Source organism: Bufo gargarizans, chromosome 5, assembly GCF_014858855.1.
Source record: "Bufo gargarizans isolate SCDJY-AF-19 chromosome 5, ASM1485885v1, whole genome shotgun sequence".
Classification (NCBI taxonomy): Eukaryota; Metazoa; Chordata; class Amphibia; order Anura; family Bufonidae; genus Bufo; species Bufo gargarizans.
The window spans coordinates 174,125,066-174,147,558 of NC_058084.1; the positions used below are offsets into that span (position 1 = coordinate 174,125,066).

At 43.9% G+C, this 22,493-nt stretch overlaps 1 protein-coding gene across 3 annotated transcripts in view; it reads left to right on the top strand.

Moving 5' to 3' along the window:
• SUGCT (succinyl-CoA:glutarate-CoA transferase) overlaps positions 1-22,493 on the top strand; it is a 942,268-nt gene that overhangs the window by 58,160 nt on the left and 861,615 nt on the right. For all 3 annotated transcript variants that reach the window (XM_044293705.1, XM_044293704.1, XM_044293703.1), the window contains exons 5-6: positions 14,401-14,451; positions 21,241-21,361. In XM_044293705.1, the coding sequence (XP_044149640.1) occupies positions 14,401-14,451; positions 21,241-21,361 (172 nt within the window). The remainder of the gene's footprint in view (positions 1-14,400; positions 14,452-21,240; positions 21,362-22,493) is intronic.

A 22,493-nucleotide genomic window follows, 5' to 3' on the forward strand; every position in this document is an offset into this window, starting at 1 on the left:
ATCGCGCCTGCGTTCAGTCAGCATCTTCGAGCCGCTTCAGCCTCTTCGGTATGCGCCGGGCACTGTTCAGAGCAGCGCTTCAGAGCGCTGCTCTCTTACACCTCAGAATGGGTTAATACTAGAGGCCGATGCCCATAGTATTGAAATGGGCACACGCCGGATCTTGTGCAGTCGGGGACAGTAGTAGCCGCCCAGCGAAGTGAATATTGATGAGCTGGACGGCGCTTCAAAACGGCAGTTGGGGGCAGCTGGCTGGGCGCAAGTGGAGATGAAACGCCGTCCCTTGGGCAGAATGAAGACGCTTCACCCAGGTTATAAAACTTCAGTTTACTGTATTTATAAGGTGGACAGGGGGGATACTTATATGATTTTAATACACTTTAGAAGACCTGTACTGTCATATATACAGTTGCAAGAAAAAGTATGTGAACCCTTTGGAATGATATGGATTTCTTCACAAATTGGTCATAAAATGTGATCTGATCTTCATCTAAGTCACAACAATAGACAATCACAGTCTGCTTAAACTAATAACACACAAATAATTAAATGTTACCATGTTTTTTTCTGAACACACCATGTAAACATTCACAGTACAGGTGGAAAAAGTATGTGAACCCCTAGGCTATTGACATCTCCAAGAGCTAATTGGAGTGAGGCGTCAGCCAACTGGAGTCCAATCAATGAGATGAGATTGGAGGGGTTGGTTATAGCTGCCTTGCCCTATAAAAAAAACCACACACCGGTTCTCGGTTTGCTTTTCACAAGAAGCATTTCCTTATGTGAATGATGCCTTGCACAAAAGAGCGCTCAGAAGACCTACGATTAAGAATTGTTGATTTGCATAAAGCTGGAAAGGATTATAAAAGTATCTCCAAAAGCCTTGCTGTTCATCAGTCCACGGTAAGACAAATTGTCTATAAATGGAGAAAGTTCAGCACTGCTGCTACTCTCCCTAGGAGTGGCCGTCCTGTAAAGATGACTGCAAGAGCACAGCACAGACTGCTCAATAAGGTGAAGAAGAATCATAGAGTGTCAGCTAAAGACTTACAAAAGTCTCTGGCATATGCTAACATCCCCATTAGTGAATCTACGATACGTAAAACACTAAACAAGAATGGATTTCATGGGAGGATACCACAGAGGAAGCCACTGCTGTCCAAAAGAAACATTGCTGCACGTTAATAGTTTGCACAAGAGCACCTGGATGTTCCACAGCAGTACTGGCAAAATATTCTGTGGACAGATGAAACCAAAGTTGAGTTGTTTGGAAGAAACACACAACACTATGTGTGTAGAAAAAGAGGCACAGCACACCAACATCAAAACCTCATCCCAACTGTGAAGTATGGTGGTGGGGGAATCATGGTTTGGGGTTGCTTTGCTGCGTCAGGGCCTGGACGGATTGCCATCATCGAAGGAAAAATGAATTCCCAAGTTTATTAAGACATTTTGAAGGAGAACTTAAGGCCATCTGTCCACCAGCTGAAGCTCAACAGAAGATGGATGTTGCAACAGGACAATGACCCAAAGCATAGAAGTAAATCAACAACACAATGGCTTAAACAGAATAAAATACGCCTTCTGGAGTGGCCCAGTCAGAGTCCTGACCTCAACCCGATTGAGATGCTGTGGCATGACCTCAAGAAAGCGATTCACACCAGACATCCCAAGAATATTGCTGAACTGAATCAGTTCTGTAAAGAGGAATGGTCAAGAATTACTCCTGACCGTTGTGCACGTCTGATCTGCAACTACAGGAAACACTTGGTTGAAGTTATTGCTGCCAAAGGAGGTTCAACCAGTTATTAAATCCAGGGGTTCACATACTTTTTCCACCTGCACTGTGAATGTTCACATGGTGTGTTCAATAAAAACATGGTAACATTTAATTCTTTGTGTGTAATTAGTTTAAGCAGACTGTGATTGTCTATTGTTGTGACTTAGATGAAGATCAGATCCCATTTTTTGACCAATTTGTGCAGAAATCCATATCATTCCAAAGGGTTCACATACTTTCTCTTGCAACTGTATACCTAAATATGATTATTGGGCTGTCAGTGTCCCTTTAAGTTAGCATCATGGTCCAGTTAACCATAACGGAGAGCAGGTAAAAGAAAATCTGTCTGGAAGACTTGACACAATCGAACTGTATGTGGATAGCCCATTTAGTTGAGTTAGCACCTGTCCACATGCCCTTATGGATGTCAAAGAGCCAGGTCTCCAGCTTGAGACCCATCTCTATGAGCTAAAATGTAGACAGTAACAGACTGAAGTACATAGGACCCACCATTGGATTTGATTATTAGGGGCCACCTGCAGGGGTGGGATTCAGACTTTTAACAACAATTTCCATACTTGGTGTATGGGGTGTCTGAGATGTAGCACACCGTGGAAAACGCGTCCTACTTTAATAAGCAAATTAACCAATTGTCAAGTCAGGTTAACCAATAACATACAGTATATGTTTGTATTGTGTGAATATTACAGCTTCCAGTATGACCCGATTGCTTTACAAACAAGAATGTCCGCAAAATGGGTCTGGATCCGTTCCGCAACTTTGTGGAATGGATCCGGACCCATTCATTTTCCTTGGGACCGCAAAAGATGCGGACAGCACACAGTGTGCTGTCCGCATCCGCACTTCCATTCCGCCAAAAAATAGAACATGTCCTATTCTTGTCTGCAGGCCCCTATAAATAAATAATACAATGCACACCTCCCCCTTAAATAAATACACCATGCCCTTATAAATGAATATTACAATACACCACACCCCCATAAATAAATTATACAATATGCCATGCCCCAAAAATAAATAATACAATGCACTGTGCCCTCCTAAATAAATAACACAATACACCATGCCCCCTTAAATAAATAATACAATACCATGCCCCCAAAAATAAATAACATAACACACTGGAATGGATAAATAAATAATGCACTACACCACGTTGTCATTAATAAATAACAGAATACACCACACCCCCATAAATAAATAATTCAGCACATTGTGTCTCCTTTAGCCCCTTCCCGACATCCGTTATACGCATACGGCTGTTGGGAAGTGAGTTCCCGAAAGCTGCCATGTACATGTACAGCACGCCGATTGAGTGGGTGCAGCTGTTTCTGACAGCCGAGCTCCAGCTGCATTTACCGACATCATTAACCTCTGCGGAATCATTAACCTCTCGTATGCCGCGGTCAATGACCGGTGATGGGAATCCGATGGCTGGTATGGCAGCCTGATGGCTTCCACAGGTATCAGAGCTTGCCAGCTACGGTAGCTGGCTGAGTCTTATAGGCACTCTGTCAGTGTAATACAATAACAGGCAATGCATTACATTACACAATGTATTGTAATGCATTGTAGAGGGGATCAGACCCCCAAAAGTGTGACAAAAAACTTGTTTCAAGAAAAAAAAAGCACCCTTTCGCCACATCAAGCCATATATAATAATAATAATAATAATAAAAAAAAAAACAACAACACGTAGTAGGTATTGCAACATCCGTAATGACTGGCTCTATAAGAATATTTCATTATCCACTCCGTCAGATGAACGTCATAAAACAATAAATAAAAATGGCGCCAAAATAGCCATTTTTTGATCAGTTTTCCTTACAAAAAGTGTAGTAGTGAGTGATCAAAAACTACCCCAAAATGGTACCACTGAAATCATCACCTCATCCCGCAAAAAAATGTTATACCCTACACAAGAGGATTGGCAGAAAAATAAAAAATATGGCTTTCAGAAAATAGCACCATTTTTCCAAAATGCTTTTATTGTGTAAGATTGCAAACCAAAATAAACAATAGACATATTCTATGTCTTGTGATATAGTGACAGGCCTCATATATGAAGGACGGTATGTATCTCCGAGAATGGTGCAAGAAACCTATTAAGAAGATACATATTGTGGTTTGCTGTGGTTCACCTGAGATGTGCCACCAAGGTATCCGGCCTTGGTGGAGTGGAAGCCAGAAGCTAGAGTGTCCGCTAAGATACAGTGCTGCCCATAATTATTCATACCCCTGGAAAATTTTGACTTAAAGTTACTTTTATTCAACCAGCAAGTAATTTTTTTACGGGAAATTACATAGGTGTCTCCCAAAAGATAATAAGACCATGTTCAAGAGGCATTATTGTGGAAAAAAAACATTTCTCAGCTTTTATTTACATTTGAGCAAAAAATACAAGATGTTCCGCACTGTGGAAAATCTCAGAGGACGTTGTCGGAAGCCAAAAGTGACACCTGTGCCAGCCAGGAGGATAGTTAGAGAAGTGAAAAAGAATCCAAGGATCACCACCAAGGTGTCACGGAAGGTGTACAGGAAACAAGACAATGCAAAAAGAATATATGACTCACTGGATCCAAAACTAAGGAACAAAAGGGAGACCTCTGCATAAGCCCTGGCACTCTCCCTGACTGCTCAGCCTATGCGAACACCCCAATGGTGGATGATCGCATATCCTCGTACCTCGACTATATAACACCTGAACACCCTACAATAGTGAGGGGACACGACCACCGGCTCCCTACACTAGACATAGAGGGAGTCAGGGTCACCTGGGATCCAGCAAACATAAAATCACAAATTAATGTACAACACTTATCTTGTAGAAGACTGGGAAATAGGATCAGCATGCACACACACTCCAGGAAGTTGTATAAACCGCACACTAATGCATTATGGGGAGGAATTTAAAGGGATGCAATCAGTCCAACTACATGACAGCTGAGAGAGGCTAACGAGATGAGGAACTGAAAACCAAAACAAAGAAAGCTCAAGGAGGAGGTTCTGAAAGGCATCTGTCAGAGCTTCTCAGATGTCTGGTTGTGACAGTACCCCTCCCTCTACGAGTGGACTCCGGACACTCAGAGCCCACCTTCTCAGGATGGGACCTATGGAAAGCCCTGATGAGACGAGTGGCCTTAATGTCCGTCACTGGGACCCACATCCTCTCCTCAGGACCATAACCCTCCCAATGAACGAGGTACTGGAGACAACCGCGGACAAGACGAGAATCCACAATCCTAGAGACCTGAAATTTAAGATTCCCATCAACCATAATCGGAGGAGGAGGCTAAGGTGAGGGTAATGGGTTGAACATAAGGTTTTAATAAGGACTTATGAAAAACATTATGGATCTTCCAAGTCTGTGGAAGATCAAGACGGTAGGCAACAGGATTGATGACAGACAGGATTTTGTAAGGCCCAATAAACTTAGGACCCAACTTCCAGGAGGGAACCTTCAATTTGATATTCTTGGTAGACAACCACACCAGATCACCAACATTCAGGTCCGGACCAGGCACACGTCTCTTATCTGCCACATGCTTATATCTCTCACTCATGCTCTTTAGATTAACCTGAATCTTTTGCCAAATAGATGACAAAGACGAGGAGAATCTGTCCTCGTCAGGTAAACCAGAAGACCCCTCTCCCAAGAAAGTCCCAAACTGCGGATGAAACCCATATGCACCAAAAAATGGTGACTTATCAGAGGACTCCTGACGACGGTTATTTAAAGCAAACTCAGCAAGGGACAAAAAAGAACACCAATCCTCCTGATTCTCTGCCACAAAACAGCGCAGATATGTCTCCAGATTCTGATTGACGTGTTCTGTCTGGCCATTCGACTGCGGGTGGAAAGCAGAAGAGAATGACAACCGAACCCCCAAGCGAGAACAGAAAGCCTTCCAGAATCTGGAAACAAACTGCGTGCCCCTATCAGAGACTATGTCTGAAGGAATACCATGCAATTTGACAATGTGATCAATAAAAGCCTGCGCCAGCGTCTTAGCATTGGGCAAACCAGGAAAAGGGATGAAATGCACCATTTTGCTAAAACGGTCCACCACCACCAGAATCACAGTCTTCCCCGAGGAACGAGGCAGGTCCGTAATGAAGTCCATGGACAGATGTGTCCAAGGACGGGAAGGAATGGGTAAGGGAAGGAGAGGACCTGATGGCCGTGAATGAGGGACTTTGGCACGAGCGCAAGTCTCGCAGGCTGCCACAAAACCCTCAACCGACTTACGAATCGCAGGCCACCAGAATCTCCGAGCGATGAGATCCACTGTGGCTCTTGCCCCCGGGTGCCCAGCAAGGACCGTATTGTGGTGTTCCTTAAAAATCTTGTGTCTTAAAGCGAGAGGCACAAACAACCTCCCAGGAGGACAAAGATCAGGAGCCTCTGACTGGGCTGCCTGCACCTCTGCCTCCAATTCAGGAAAAAGAGCAGAGACCACCACACCTTCAGCCAAAATGGGACCTGGGTCTTCAAAATTCCCACCTCCAGGAAAACAACGTGACAGGGCATCTGCCTTCACATTCTTAACCCCATGGCGGAACATGACAACAAAATTAAACCTTGAAAAGAACAAAGACCATCTGGCCTGTCTCGGGTTCAGATGCTTGGCTGACTCCAAGTAGGCCAGATTTTTATGGTCAGTAAACACAGAAATAGGGTGTCTGGCTCCCTCTAGCCAATGGCGCCATTCCTCAAAAGCCAACTTGATGGCCAACAATTCCCTATCTCCCACATCGTAATTTCTCTCTGCGGAGGAGAGTTTCTTTGAGAAAAAGGCACACGGTCGCCATTTGGCAGGAGAGGAACCCTGAGACAAGACCGCACCCACACCCACCTCAGAAGCATCAACCTCAACTATGAAGGGTAGAGAAATATCAGGTTGTACCAAGATAGGAGCGGAAGCAAAACTCTCCTTGATATTAGAAAAGGCCTTACGCGCCTCTACAGACCAGGAAGAAAAATCTACCGCCTTTCTGGTCTTATCAGTGAGTGGTTTAACAATAGAGGAATAATTCAAAATAAACTTCCTTTAATAATTGGCAAAGCCCAAAAAAAGCATCAGCACCTTCTGATTCTCAGGAAGCTCCCACTCAAGCACAGCGCGGACCTTCTCGGGGTCCATGCGAAAACCAGAAGCGGAGAGAAGAAACCCCAGAAATTGAATTTCTGGAACCGCAAACACACATTTTTCCAGTTTCGCGTATAATTTATTCTCCCGCAGGATGAGCAAGACCTGACGTAGGTGTTCCTTATGAGTTTTGAAATCAGGAGAAAGAATCAAAATGTCATCCAAATACACTAATACAAATTTTCCCATTAAATGATAAAAAATGCTGTTCACGAACTGCTGAAAAACGGCTGGGGCATTCATTAAACCAAAAGGCATAACCAAATTCTCAAAATGGCCCTCAGGGGTATTGAAGGCCGTCTTCCATTCGTCTCCTTCTCAGACCCTGACCAGGTTTTATCTCCTGCACTTTTTCTCTTTTAATCATGTATATCATTATATTATAATGTTTTTTGCAATAAAGAATCAATGAATACCAGCGGTCTGGCATTTGTCTATGTAGGTTTTGTATGCCCCTCTTAGATCTAATTTGGAAAAGACTTTAGCCCCAACAATCTGGTTAAACAGGTCCGGGATCAGAGGAAGCGGATAAGGGTCACGAATAGTGATACTGTTCAGCTCCCTGAAATCCAGACAAGGCCTTAAAGAACCATCTTTTTTCTTAACAAAGAAAAAACCAGCGGCAACAGGTGACTTCGAGGGTCGTATGTGTCCTTTTCTCAGACTCTCAGAGATATAAGAGATATAAGCACGCATAGCGACCCTTTCAGGTTGGGAAAGATTGTATAAACGAGATTTAGGCAGCTTGGCGCCTGGGATGAGATTAATAGGGCAATCGTACTCCCTGTGCGGGGGCAAATCCTGAACTCCACTCTCAGAGAAGACATCCGAAAATTCAGAGAGAAAAGATGGTACAGTCTTACAGACAGAAAATGAAAAACTAAAAAATTGTGGCAATTCCGGAGGAGCTGCTCAGCCCATGACACTGTAGCGTGTCTTTTGTTAGGGGAGCAGCCCGACCGCATGTGGACCGCAGTAATCGACTAACCCCAGCAAAATATGCATACAATGGAGGATATCGACGCGGTCCACATGCACCACAAGAGCAAACTACACAGAATGTAGCAATCATATAGAACACACAGAGAGAATGCACCAAACAGATATAACACTGACTATGCTGGCAAGACATAAGTAAAGGTATTAAAAGCTGAGACTTTTGCCAATATGTTCCAGTCATGGAGATATCGGAGCCCACATGCACCACGTCACGGTTCTCAGCATGGCAAGGGGTCCTAACCACTACTCTGACTATGGTGTGAACACGGTCTGGGGGTGATATAATTCAGCTCACAGCCAAGCTCCCCACAATTGCCCAGCATGAATACTGCGGTTGTACAATGTGGATGAAGCCAGGCCGTGAGCCACACCCACACCAGACCATGTGATGGAGGTTACCAGGTGCAAAAAAGTGTTAGAGTGCCAAGTAAAGGCAAACACACTCAAATCTAGCAAGACAGAAAATGAAAAACAAAAAAATTGTGGCAATTCTGGAGGAGCTGCTCAGCCCATGACACTGTAGCGTGTCTTTTGTTAGGGGAGCAGCCCGACCGCATGTGGACCGCAGTAATCGACTAACCCCAGCAAAATATGCATACAATGGAGGATATCGACGCGGTCCACATGCACCACAAGAGCAAACTACACAGAATGTAGCAATCATATAGAACACGGCTCACGGCCTGGCTTCATCCACATTGTACAACCGCAGTATTCATGCTGGGCAATTGTGGGGAGCTTGGCTGTGAGCTGAATTATATCATCCCCAGACCGTGTTCACACCATAGTCAGAGTAGTGGTTAGGACCCCTTGCCATGCTGAGAACCGTGACGTGGTGCATGTGGGCTCCGATATCTCCATGACTGGAACATATTGGCAAAAGTCTCAGCTTTTAATACCTTTACTTATGTCTTGCCAGCATAGTCAGTGTTATATCTGTTTGGTGCATTCTCTCTGTGTGTTCTATATGATTGCTACATTCTGTGTAGTTTGCTCTTGTGGTGCATGTGGACCGCGTCGATATCCTCCATTGTATGCATATTTTGCTGGGGTTAGTCGATTACTGCGGTCCACATGCGGTCGGGCTGCTCCCCTAACAAAAGACACGCTACAGTGTCATGGGCTGAGCAGCTCCTCCAGAATTGCCACAATTTTTTTGTTTTTCATTTTCTGTCTTGCTAGATTTGAGTGTGTTTGCCTTTACTTGGCACTCTAACACTTTTTTGCACCTGGTAACCTCCATCACATGGTCTGGTGTGGGTGTGGCTCACGGCCTGGCTTCATCCACATTGTACAACCGCAGTATTCATGCTGGGCAATTGTGGGGAGCTTGGCTGTGAGCTGAATTATATCATCCCCAGACCGTGTTCACACCATAGTCAGAGTAGTGGTTAGGACCCCTTGCCATGCTGAGAACCGTGACGTGGTGCATGTGGGCTCCGATATCTCCATGACTGGAACATATTGGCAAAAGTCTCAGCTTTTAATACCTTTACTTATGTCTTGCCAGCATAGTCAGTGTTATATCTGTTTGGTGCATTCTCTCTGTGTGTTCTATATGGTACAGTCTTAGTAGAAACCTCAGAAACAGATGTCGTAAGGCAATTCTCTCTGCAAAAGTCACTCCAACCATTTATTTGCCTCGCTTGCCAATCAATGGTGGGGTTATGTTTAGTGAGCCAGGGTAGCCCCAACACAAGAGGAGTAGGTAATCCGGTAAGGACGAAACATGACACATCCTCAACATTTTGTGAACTATGCCCTTTAATGATTTCTGAGAAAGTGGAGCGGAATCAATAGCAAAAACAGGAATATCCTTTCCCAAAGTGCATACCTGGAAACCATGAGTTATCACAAAATGATTATCAATGAGATTGACAGCTGCTCCACTATCTACAAAAATCTCACAAAAAATGTTCTTGCTCTCTAGCGCCACCCTGGCAGGCAGGACAAAACGTGAACTACAAGCAAACGGAAAAACATAAATTTCCGCCTCAACCCTGCCAATAGTAACAGATGGAACATTTTTAAAAGATTTTTTCCTTTTTGTTTCTTTATTACTCCCAGAAAACTGCCTGAATCTCCTAGAGGGACAAACATTTGCCAAATGATTTATACCTCCACAACAAAAACAAACCTTCCCATGCGGGCTGAATCTTCTATTGTCAGAGGCAATCAACCCCAGCTGCATGGGCTCCTGCTCAGAAAGGGCTGACAGCGACTGAGACCCCTGCGCACAGAAAGAGACCGCTGCACTGTCCTGGGACTGAGTATGACAGGAAGGAGAGATCTCTCCTCTCTCTCTAAGACGCCTGTCAATACGAACGGCCTGAGACATAGCAGAGTCCAAGGAGATAGGCCTCTCATGAAAGGCAAATGCATCTTTCAATCCCTCTGAAAGACCATGGCAAAATTGACTTTGGAGTGCAGCATCATTCCAACCAGTATCAGCTGCCCATCTCCGAAATTCTGAGCAGTATATCTCTGCGGATTGTTTACCCTGGCATAACAGACGTAGTCTAGACTCAGCCAAAGCAACACGATCCGGATCATCATATATCTGACCCAGGGCTAAAAAGAATTCATCCACTGAATTCATCCCACCGGCAGCGAAAAGGCCCACGACTGAGCGTTACCCCTGAGCAGCGATATAATGATCCCCACCCTCCGTTCCTCATCACCAGAGGAATGGGGAAGAAGGCGAAAATGGAGTTTGCAAGCCTCTCTGAAACGCACAAAATTCTCACTACCCCCGGAGAACGTATCCGGGAGCGAGATCTTAAGCTCAGAGCAAACTCCATGAACGTAAGCTGAACCGGTCACTAGAAACTGAGAAAGAGTCTTACGGAGATCAGCTACCTCCAATGAAAGACCCTGGAAGCGTTCAGTCAAAAGTGAAACCGGATCCATGCTTGAGACGGTTTTGGCGGTTTATAATGTCACGGAAGGTGTACAGGAAACAAGACAATGCAAAAAGAATATATGACTCACTGGATCCAAAACTAAGGAACAAAAGGGAGACCCCTGCATAAGCCCTGGCACTCTCCCTGACTGCTCAGCCTATGCAAACACCCCAATGGTGGATGATCGCATATCCTCGTACCTCGACTATATAACACCTGAACACCCTACAATAGTGAGGGGACACGACCACCGGCTCCCTACACTAGACACGGAGGGAGTCAGGGTCACCTGGGATCCAGCAAACATAAAATCACAAATGAATGTACAACACTTAACTTGTAGAAGACTGGGAAATAGGATCAGCATGCACACACACTCCAGGAAGTTGTATAAACCGCACACTAATGCATTATGGGGAGGAATTTAAAGGGATGCAATCAGTCCAACTACATGACAGCTGAGAGAGGCTAACGAGATGAGGAACTGAAAACCAAAACAACGAAAGCTCAAGGAGGAGGTTCTGAAAGGAGCTTCTCAGATGTCTGGTTGTGACACAAGGCCATCCTGGTGAATCTGGGCTTTGCTGGTGGCAATGTCTTAAGGCAGACAATCCATATGGCTCATGAATCAGATATGGCACATAAAAGCTTGCTTGGCCTTTGTAAAAGCTCATCTGGAGAAAGAAGACTTCTGGTCTTCTGTGTTATAGTCGGATGAAACAAAAATGTAATTGTTTGGTCACAATGATGTTTCCTTCATTTGGTGTAAAAAAGGAGAAGCCTTGAACCCAAAGAACACGATCCCCACTGTCAAACATGGTGGTGGGAACCTAATGCTTTGGGGATGTTTTTTAGCTAACGGACCAAGGAACCTAATCACAGTAAATGGCACCATGAAAAAAGAGCAATACATGAGGATTCTCAACGACAACATCATGCAGTCTGCAGAGAAACTTGGCCTTGGGCACCAGTGGACATTTCAGCATGACAGTGACCCAAAACACACAGAAAAAGTGGTGAAGAAATGGTTAGCAGACAACAACATTAACGTTTTGGAGTGGCCCAGCTCGAGTCCAGACTTAAATCCAATTGAGAATCTGTGAAGGGAGCTAAAGACCAGGGTAATGGCAAGAAGACCCTCCAACCTGAAAGATTTGGAGCTCATTGCTAAAGATGAATGGGCAAAAATACCTGTGGAGACATGCAAAAAGCTGGTCGTCAAAAAATTACTTGCTGGTTGAATAAAAGTAACTTTAAGTCAAAATTTGCCAGGGGTATGAATAATTATGGGCAGCACTGTAGATAGTGGACACTGTTGTTACCTAGTATAGCTGGTAACAGCTAATTAGGGCCTGACTTTTACTGGGAGTAAGCAAAGAGCTGGGTGGGTGCTTACTCCCCACGATCCACTCCGGGGTTTATATGTGGCTCATGTCCACGATTGTGTTTTAAAAGTGAGCAGCAGGAAGCAGGGTGTGTCTATGAAGTGAGCTGCTGCAGATCACACATTGAAAGGCACATGTGAAGGAAACACTGGCCTGTGGAATGATTACCTGACCCGGCTGCAAGTTGGCTGGAACAAGCAATAAACAGTGTTGAAGTGACTTTGTTGTGTCCCTACCTTTCTTCAAAATTGGTCATAGGAGCCCACGGCATTACAGCAGTCTAAATATGGCTCTCAGAAAATGGCAACACCAAAGCAGGTTTTTTTTTCAATAAAGCTTTTATTTTGTAGGTAGGTTAGGTATTGCCACGACCATAACAACCGGCTGTATATAAATATCACATGACCTACCCTGTCGGATGAACGCTGTAAAAACAAAAAACGGTGTTAAAAAAAACAATATATGTAATGCACTGCCCTTCATTAATAAATAATACAGTACACAACACCCCATAAATAAATACAAAACACCGCACCCCCATAAATAAATAATACACCACGTCACAGAAATAAATAATATATTCTTAATATACCACATCCCCATAAATAAATAATAAAACACACCATGCCCCGAGAAATAAATAATATAATGTGCTATGTTCCCTTAAATAAATAATATAATATACCACATCCCCATAAATAAATAATACAATGCACCCCCTCCCCATAACTAAATAATATAATACACCATGTCCTAGAAATATATAATACAACATACCACATCCCATTAAATAAATAACACAATGCACCATGCCCCCAGAAATAAATAAGTCCCATAAATCAATCTGGTGTAAAGTAGCTCATAGCAACCAATCAGATTTCACCTTTTATTTTCAAATGAGCTGTCAAAAAAAGGTAGAATCTGATTGGTTGCTAAGGGTACCGTATTTTTCGCCCTGAAAGACGCACCTGCCCATAAGACGCACCTGGGTTTTTGAGGAGGAAAATAAGAAAAAAAATATTTTGAACCAAAAGGTGTGCTTTTGGTGGGTTTTGAACTACCGTAATGGTGGTCTGTGGATGACACTCTTATGGGGGATCTGTGGATGGCACTGTTATGGGGGCATCTGTGGATGGCACTGTTATGGGGGCACATGTGGATGGCACTGTTATGGGGGATCATTGTGGAGGCATCTGTGGATGACACATATATAGCATCTTATGTGTCATCCACAGATCCCCCATAACAGTGTCCCTGTGTAGTGAATGGGGGCTGGCATCTGTTTCTGTAATGTGTGCGGGGCCCGGTGCAGTCACTGTATTCTACTACACCGGGCACCGCTCTCTGTAGTATACGGTAATCATATGTAACTTGTGGGTATTGTTAAAGTATTCCAATCATCTTAAATCTAGCGCTGTACTACTTACTACTAACTTCTTGGCAGTCAGGAGGCCGGGCGGGCGGGCTGGCGCTCGTAGCATAGCTCACTACGCTTACTGCGCCTGTGCCGCCTGCTTCATTCATAAAGTGGCCGGTGCAGACGCAGTGAGCGTAGTGAGCTATGCTACGAGCGCCAGCCCGCCCGCCCGGCCTCCTGACTGCCAAGAAGTTAGTTGTAAGTAGTACAGCGCTAGATTTAAGATGATTGGAATATTTTAACAATACCCACAAGTTACATATGATTACCGTATACTACAGAGAGTGGTGCCCGGTGTAGTAGAATACAGTGACTGCACCGGGCCCCGCACGCATTGCAGAAACAGATGCCGGCCCCCAGCCCCTCCTCCCTCTCAGCATATTCACTGGACGGTCGCAGTATTCGCCCCCCATAAGACACACTGCTATTTCCCCCCCACTTTTGGGGGAAAAAATGCGTCTTATAGGGCGAAAAATACGGTAACTAAGCCAGTACTGCTTTTCACCAGTTTGATAAATGACCCCATTAGTCTAAGGTTCAAACAAGCTGTATTTTTGTGGGATCCCTCTAAGAAAAAGGGAATTCTGAAGAGACAGAAAATGAAGCATCTCTCTGCTATACTGTTATTGCCCTGTGTATAGGTACCATGTGTCAATGCCTAAAGTTGCATAATTTATAACATTATTAAATGAAGACAGAAATATTTTGTGTCTTGTTCATTTCCTATCCTATTTCATTTTGTTAGAGTATAGCTGTCAACATGAAGGATCCCAAAGGAACCAAGATTATTAAACAGGTAAATAAAAATATAAACTCTTTCATGACCAGGGATGTTTTGGCCTTCATTTCCAGAGCAAAGTTTTACATTTTGCAGTGTTGCCTTATAAAGGTGATATATATTTTTTTTCACTTCTCAGCCTACTCCAAATAGTTACGTTTATTTTTTGTGGGACTCATGGGGCTTTCATATTTTTAAGAGTTGAAGTGAATATTTGTTTCATGCATTATTCAGGGACAAATGGTCAGAAACAGGAAAAAATATAGTTTTTTCACATTTTTCATGCTTTGTTTTAATGTTAACATTTAGGCCTCTTTCACACGGGCGTCATGTTTTTTGCCCGGATAAGAGCCGGGTGCGTTGCGGGAAAATGCGCGATTTTTCAGCGCGAGTGCAAAACATTGTAATGCGTTTTGCACTCGCGTGAGAAAAATCGCGCATGTTTGGTACCCAAACCCGAACTTCTTCACAGAAGTTCGGGCTTGGGATTGATATTCTGAAGATTGTATTATTTTCCCTTATAACATTGTTATAAGGGAAAATAATAGCATTCTGAATACAGAATGCTTAGTATAATAGTGTTGGAGGGGTTAAAAAAATAAATAAAAATTAACTCACCTTCTCCTCTTGATCGCGTAGTTCCCGGTCTCTTCTTTACTAGCTGTGGGCTAAATGACCTGTGGTGACGTCAGATCACATGCTGCAATCACATGGTCCATCACCGTGGTGATGGAGCATGTGATCAGACGTCACCACAGGTCCTTTAGCCCGCAGCTCATCATTAAAGAAGTAAAGAAGAGACCGGGAACTACGCGATCAAGAGGAGAAGGTGAGTTAATGTTTTAATTTTTTTTTATCCCCTCCAGCACTATTGTACTATGCATTCTGTATTCAGAATGCTATTATTTTCCCTTATAACCATGTTATAAGGGAAAATAATACAGTGAATAGACTGTCACCTAGAAACCATGCGTGAAAATCACTTGCTTGCGGATGCTTGCGATTTTCACGCAACCCCATTCATTTCTATGGGGCCTGCGTTACGTGAAAAACGCAGAATATAGAACATGCTGCGATTTTCACGCAACGCATAAGTGATGCGTGAAAATCACCGCTCATGTGAACAGCCCCATAGAAATAAATGGGTCCGGATTCAGTGCGGGTGCAATGCATTCAACTCACGCATCGCACCCGCGCGGAATACTCGCCCATGTGAAAGGGGCCTTACTAATGCCTAATTCACACCTCAGTGTTCGGTCAGTGATTTCCATCAGTGACTGAGAGCCAAAACCAGGTGCAGCTCTAAACACAGAACAGGTGCAGATCTTTCCCTTATGCCTTATCTCTGTGGAGGCTCCAATCCTGATTTTGGCTCACCATCACTGACCAAACACTGATGTGTGAATGAGGCTTAAGGCTACTTTCAAACTGGTGTTTTGGCTTTCCGTTTGTGAGATCCGTTCAGGTCTCTCACAAGCGGTCCAAAATGGATCAGTTTTGACTTAATGCATTCTGAATGGAAAAGGATCCGCTCAGAATGCATCAGTTTGTCTCCGTTTCGTCTCCATTCTGCTTTGGAGGCGGACACCCGTGTGAAAGAGGCTTTAGAAAAGCAACCATCAGTAAAAAACGTGGATTTTCATGCAGCCCCATTCACTTCTATGGGGCCAGCGTTGCGTGAAAATTGCAGAATATAGTACATGCTGCGATTTTCATGCAACGCACAAGTGATGCATGAAAACCAACGCTCATGTACGCAGACCCATTAAAATGAATGGGTCCAGATTCTGTGTGGGCCCAATGTGAGCCTTAGGGCTCTTTCACACGAGCAGATGCCGTGCGTGGAATCCGCTGTGTGAAAGAGAGCCAAGCCCCGCTCTGTACAGAGACACAGAGTGTTACCATGAGTAATAATGCTCTGTGCCCCTCTGTGATCTTTTTACTACAAAATCACAGTGACAACTTCACCTCACTGTGATTTTGTAGTAAAAAGGTTACAGAGAGGCACGGAGCGTTATCATTCATGTTAATGCTCCGTGTCTTTGCTGTCCAGAGCGCGGCTTGGCACTCTTTCACGCAGCGGATTACCCGCACCGCATCCGCTCATGTGAAAGAGCCCTTAGGGGGATAGAGGTGTGGCTTAAGATGTAACACCATCTGCCAGAATTTTTCCTTGGGTGAAGTAAGCCAACTATTAGGCCCCTTGCAGACGAGCCTGAGCGGAATAGGTCCGGATGTGTTATGGATGCGTTCAGTGAAAAATGCGCTATTTGGCAACCAAGTTCATTCAGTTTTTTATGCAATTGCGTTCAGTTGTTCAGTTTTCATCTTGCGGGTGAAATGTGATTTAATGTGTTTTGCACGCGCGTGATAGCAAAAAGAAGGTATACAAACAACATCTCTTAGCAACCATCCGTGAAAAACACATCACATCTGCACTTGCTTGTGGACGCGACGAGATTTTCATACAGCCCCATTCACTTCTATGGGGCCAGCGTTGCGTGGAAATCGCAGAATATAGAACATGCTGCAATTTTCACCCAACGCACAAGTGATGCGTGAAAGCCAACGCTCATGTACACAGACCCATTGAAATGCATTGGTCCGGATTCAGTACGGGCGCAATATGTTCGCATTACGCATTGCACCCGCACGGAATACTCGCTCGTGTGAAAGGGGCTTAAGGCAGTATAGACTAGATATTATAAAGATGAAACTGATTTATCATCCAGCATCAGCCACGGCAATAAATCTGGCATATTATTTAAATCTTAGACCGTATTAGAAAATCTGCTGCTAAATATTTAGCATCTGAAGGATCTGAAATAGAAATGTGCGAACATATTCAGATAGGTACCATTTATATCTGTTTTCTTATTCACTTATAAAAGGAAATGATAAATCACAACTGTTTCTTTGAGGGGAGGAGTAGAATAGCTGCCTTAAAGGGCTTCTGTCACCCCACTAAAGTGATATTTTTTTTTTGGGCTAGTGAAATTAGTTATATTGCGATATATGACAATATAATTGTGTTACTTACTTTGATCCAGCAGTTTCTGCAAAAAACGAAGTTTTATAATATGTAAATTCGGTCTCTAACAGCAAGTAGGGCGGCTACTTGCTGCTAGCTGCTGCAGAAATCCGCCCCCTCGTCGTGTTGATTGACAGGGCCAGCCGGGATCTCCTCCTCCGGCCAGCCATGTCGGCATTTCAAAAATCGCGCGCCTCTGTTGATTCGGCGCAGGCGCTCTGAGATGAGGAGGCTCGTCTCCTCAGCACTCCCTCAGTGCGCCTGCGCCGATGACATCACCGAAATAGAAGACGTCATCGGCGCAGGCGCACTGAGGGAGTGCTGAGGAGACGAGCCTCCTCATCTCAGAGCGCCTGCGCCGAATCAACAGAGGCGCGCGATTTTTGAAATGCCGACAGGGCTGGCCGGAGGAGGAGATCCCGGCTGGCCCTGTCAATCAACACGACGAGGGGGCGGATTTCTGCAGCAGCTAGCAGCAAGTAGCCGCCCTACTTGCTGTTAGAGACCGAATTTACATATTATAAAACTTCGTTTTTTGCAGAAACTGCTGGATCAAAGTAAGTAACACAATTATATTGTGATATATCGCAATATAACTAATTTCACTAGCCCAAAAAAAAAAAATCACTTTAGTGGGGTGACAGAAGCCCTTTAAAGGGAACCTGTCATCACTATGTAACTAATTGCATGGTGACACTGCTCTCATCATTCAGTTCTTATTGCTAATTGTTTTTTTCTAAAATCACAGAAAAGAGATAAAAAGCAAAGATAAAAGATTGGAAGTGTGAAGGCGCTCCTATTTTATCTTGGGAGTAGCATTCCTGTGCATTTTTACCCTTCCTATCAAACAGACCACCTTGATTAGGTGTACATATAGCTGGAGTCTGTGCTTCTGAACAGTGGTTTAGCGTAGGACCTGCCTAACCTGAGATCACCTTGGCGGGGTAGGTGGGCACATATTTGTTTTTATCAAAATAAATTGACTAAGGGTCTCAGATTTTATTACATCAGAATGAGGGCTTAGTCCATATATAATTCTTGCATCTATTTTGTTAGTGCATTATTATCTTTTTTTTCTGTAATTTTTTTTAATAGCTTTTTCTAATCATATGCTTTTTGAAGAAATCGACTTTATAAAATGTCCCTGACATGCCCCAACCCCATGACCTGGAGTCACTGGGGCAGCTCCACGCGATTGCTGATTCACAGAGCTGCTGCTTTAAACCTGTCCATCCAGCTGTGATTGACCTGCCTCCAGCTTGGCCATGCGTGAGATTTCCAATAAGCTAGCCATGACGTGGCCAAGTTGCAAGCAGGTCAATCAGAGCTGGATGGGCAGGTTTACAGCAGCAGCTTGGTGATTCAGTGATCGCACAGAGCTGCCCCAGTGACTTCAGGTCACAGAGTTTGGACATGTCAAATACATTTCAAAAAGCGGATTTCTTCAAAATGCACACGATTAGAAAAAAATTAAAAATAAATATTACCAATGAGAACTGAGAATATGATGAGAGCAGCGTCTCCAAGTAATTAGTTACATAGCTCTGATATAATGACCGGTTCCCTTTGAATGTTTAGAACCTTAAAAACCTATTTGCTAGAAATAAGGCTTACTACTGCCCTGGCTACTCCATGTATCCCATTGATGCAGACTTCAGTACATGTTATTTGTATGCAGCTCCTGAGAGCTCTTGAGGAAAACTGAGCTCACAGGTAGTCAGGACAGTCAGATGAAAGGTTCCAGGAGGACGGAGCAGTCCATTCATTGGACTAAGGGCTCATTCAGACGGCCATATGTTGTCCGCAAAAATGCAGATCTGTTTTTTTGCTGATTAGATGCTGTTCCATTCACTTCTATGGGGCTCTTTTATTCCATTGCACGGCTCAGCAAAAAAATGAAACATGACCTATACTTGTCCATGGAAATCAGGACATGGCCCTCTTAAAGTCTATGGATCAGCAAAAAAATTGAATGCAATCTGTTTTTTGGGGGGATCCGTCTGAATGAGCCCTTACGTGAGGCCCTCCTCCACCACATACTGGAGGACATTTAGCAAGACTTGTACACTGTAAACCAAGAGGAATTATCAGTGCATACATTATATACTTGCCAACATGAACATGTTGGTCTGCGGGAGGTATGCAGCACGCAAAATACGCTACCATTTTTTTTTTAAGATGTGGACACGCCCCTTTTCCTGATAAAAAAACAAAACAAAAAATGGGTACTAACAGGACATTATTATGGCTGCTATGAGGATATATTTACAGGGGCAGTGTAGCGCCATTATATATACTGGGGCCCTATGGGGGCTATTATACATACGAAGAACAGATTTTTACCAATGAAATTGGCTGAGCTGTTGTCCGTTTTCATGTGTTCATGTTTTGCTGCCAGCTGAAGGCATCTGTGTTGGTCCCATGTTCCTATGTTCCTGCATTGCTTAGAAAAATGAAGTTTTATTATATGCAAATGAGCCTCTAGGTGCAATGGGGGCGTTGTGGTTACACCTAGAGGCTCAGCTCTCTCTGCAACTGCTGCGTCCTCTCCACTTTGATTGATAGGTCCAGGAGGTGTAAAAGTGATCACACTTGCCTGAGCCTGGCAATCAAAGTGGAGCGGACGCAGCAGTTGCAGAGAGAGCAGAGCCTCTAGGAGTAGCGGCAACGCCCCATTGCTTCTAGAGGCTCATTTGTATACATTAAAAGTTGATTTAACATGTTAAGTTAAAGGGGTTCTGCCCTTTCATTTAACTGATGATCTATCCTCTGGATAGATCATCAGCTTCTGATCGGCGGGGGTCCGACACCCGGGACCCCCGCCGATCAGCTGTTTTAGAAGGCAGCGGCGCTCCAGTAGTCACGACTAGTATCAACTAGCGTAGGCGGGGCTAAGCTCCATTCAAGTGAACAGAGCTTAGCCCCTCCCACGCTAGTTGATACTAGCCTGCGGTAAACAGTGAGAAGGCCGCGGCCTTCTCAAATAGCTGATCAGCGGGGGTCCCGGGTGTCGGACCCCCCGCCGATCAGAAGCTGATGATCTATCCAGAGAATAGATCATCAGTTAAATGAAAGTGCAGAACCCCTTTAATACGTTCAGCAATGCGGGAACATATGAACATGGTAGGGTCAATTAAAGCTTATGAATGCAGATGTAAACTCTTAGTAAAATTTTTTTGAACTTAGCATTTGCCATCATAAAAATGTAGTGCATTCTGCATAACTTCTAATTTATTCATTTAAACTTTGCTCGTTTTCAGCTTTGGAGTCATGTGTGCGGTCGTACTTACCAATTAACAGCTAATTAGTTATGAAAAGTTGGCTATCTGTAGGACAACCCACCGGTCTCCTTAGCATAGAAAGAGCAGAGGTTTAAAATAACAAATTACAAGTTTTGCCAACTTTTTTCCTCATGAAGCTGTATGTCAGTCTGCTCAATCCAACTGTAATCATCTCCTGCAAGCTACATAGATGTATATGTCTATCGAGCTAGTATTCGAGCATGTAATATACCTTGCATGTTATTTACATGTACCATTTCACTTGAAAATAATGTTGGTTCTGATGCTTATATAGTTTTAACCATTCTTAGAAAAGGGTATTTTTGTCTAAAAAATAGTAAAAGAGAGTCTCTTTTTCAATGACACTTGAAGGCTCTTAGAGCCCAAAGCTTGAATGTAAGCGCAGTGCACAACCTAGGAGGCTTTTCTGCCCTAGTCATATAATTACTGTAATGTGTATGCATTTACTGTAATATCTGTGCATTTACCTTTCAGCTAGCACAAGCCTGTGATGTTCTCATAGAAAATTACATTCCTGGAAAGCTAGCTGAAATGGGGCTAGGTTATGAAGATCTGATGAAAACAGCCCCTCATATTATATACTGCTCTATCACAGGTAACATATTCTGTAAAGTTCTCGCCAAAAGTAAAGTTTTTGCCAAAGTAAGGCCTCATGCACACGACCGTGTTGTTTTTTGCGGTCCGCAAGCCGCGGATCCGCAAAAAACGGAAGCCGACTGTGTTTCCTTCTGCAATTTGCAGAACGGAACGGGCACCGGCAATATAAATGCTATAGCTAACGCAAAGCATGGACAAGAATAGGACATGTTATATTTTTTTAGCGGGCCCGCGGAACGGAGCCATGGATGCGGAATGCTGCAATGCAGATCCACTCTGGAGGCAATCTCTTCACGTAAAAGCAAATATGGTTGACTTCAGAACCAGAGCAATTTAACTGCAGATAGGATTCCTATATTCCAGAAGTTGCCAATCCCCTACCAATTACTAACTGCTAGTGCAATGGGCTAGCAGTGGTCTGTATGTAGACCTGTATAAAATCCACTGCGTCTGCAGCAGGATTGCCAACCGTTCTGTAAATTCATAGACAGTCTGCAAAAACTGGGTGTTTATCCAGCAGAAAAAAAACATTGACTGTGATTTTTCTTACTTTTTTTAAAAGCTTTAGGGCTGTTTCACACAAGCAGATGACGTGCGTGACATCCGCTGCGTGAATGACAGCCAAGACCCGCTGCGGACAGGAGAAGCACGGAGCATTAACATGACTGATAATGCTCCGTGCCTCTCTGTGATCTCTTTACTACAAAATCACAGTGAGATAAAGTTGTCACTGTGATTTTGTAGTAAAAAGATCACAGAGAGGCAACGGAGCATTATCAGTCATGTTAATGCTCCGTGCTTTTTCTGTCCGCAGCGGGTCTTGGCTGGCATTCACGCAGCGGATTCCACGCATGGCATCTGCTCGTGTGAAACAGCCCTTTCACTATTTATAACCCAGACTGACAGTGCAGGGCTTGCATGGAAAATGAGCCAGCTGACGGCTGCCTGGTTTGGGCCAGAGGAGCTCTTACTAGTCCAGAAGGGCTCGTTCACACTACGTTTTCTTTTCTCAGTTATGGCATTATTTTTTATTTATTTTTTTTATGAGAAATTTGAACTGTTCCAAAAACTGATGAAAACTGATGTTTCAAAATCAGATCATTAAGTGGCCGACATTACCACCAATAAAC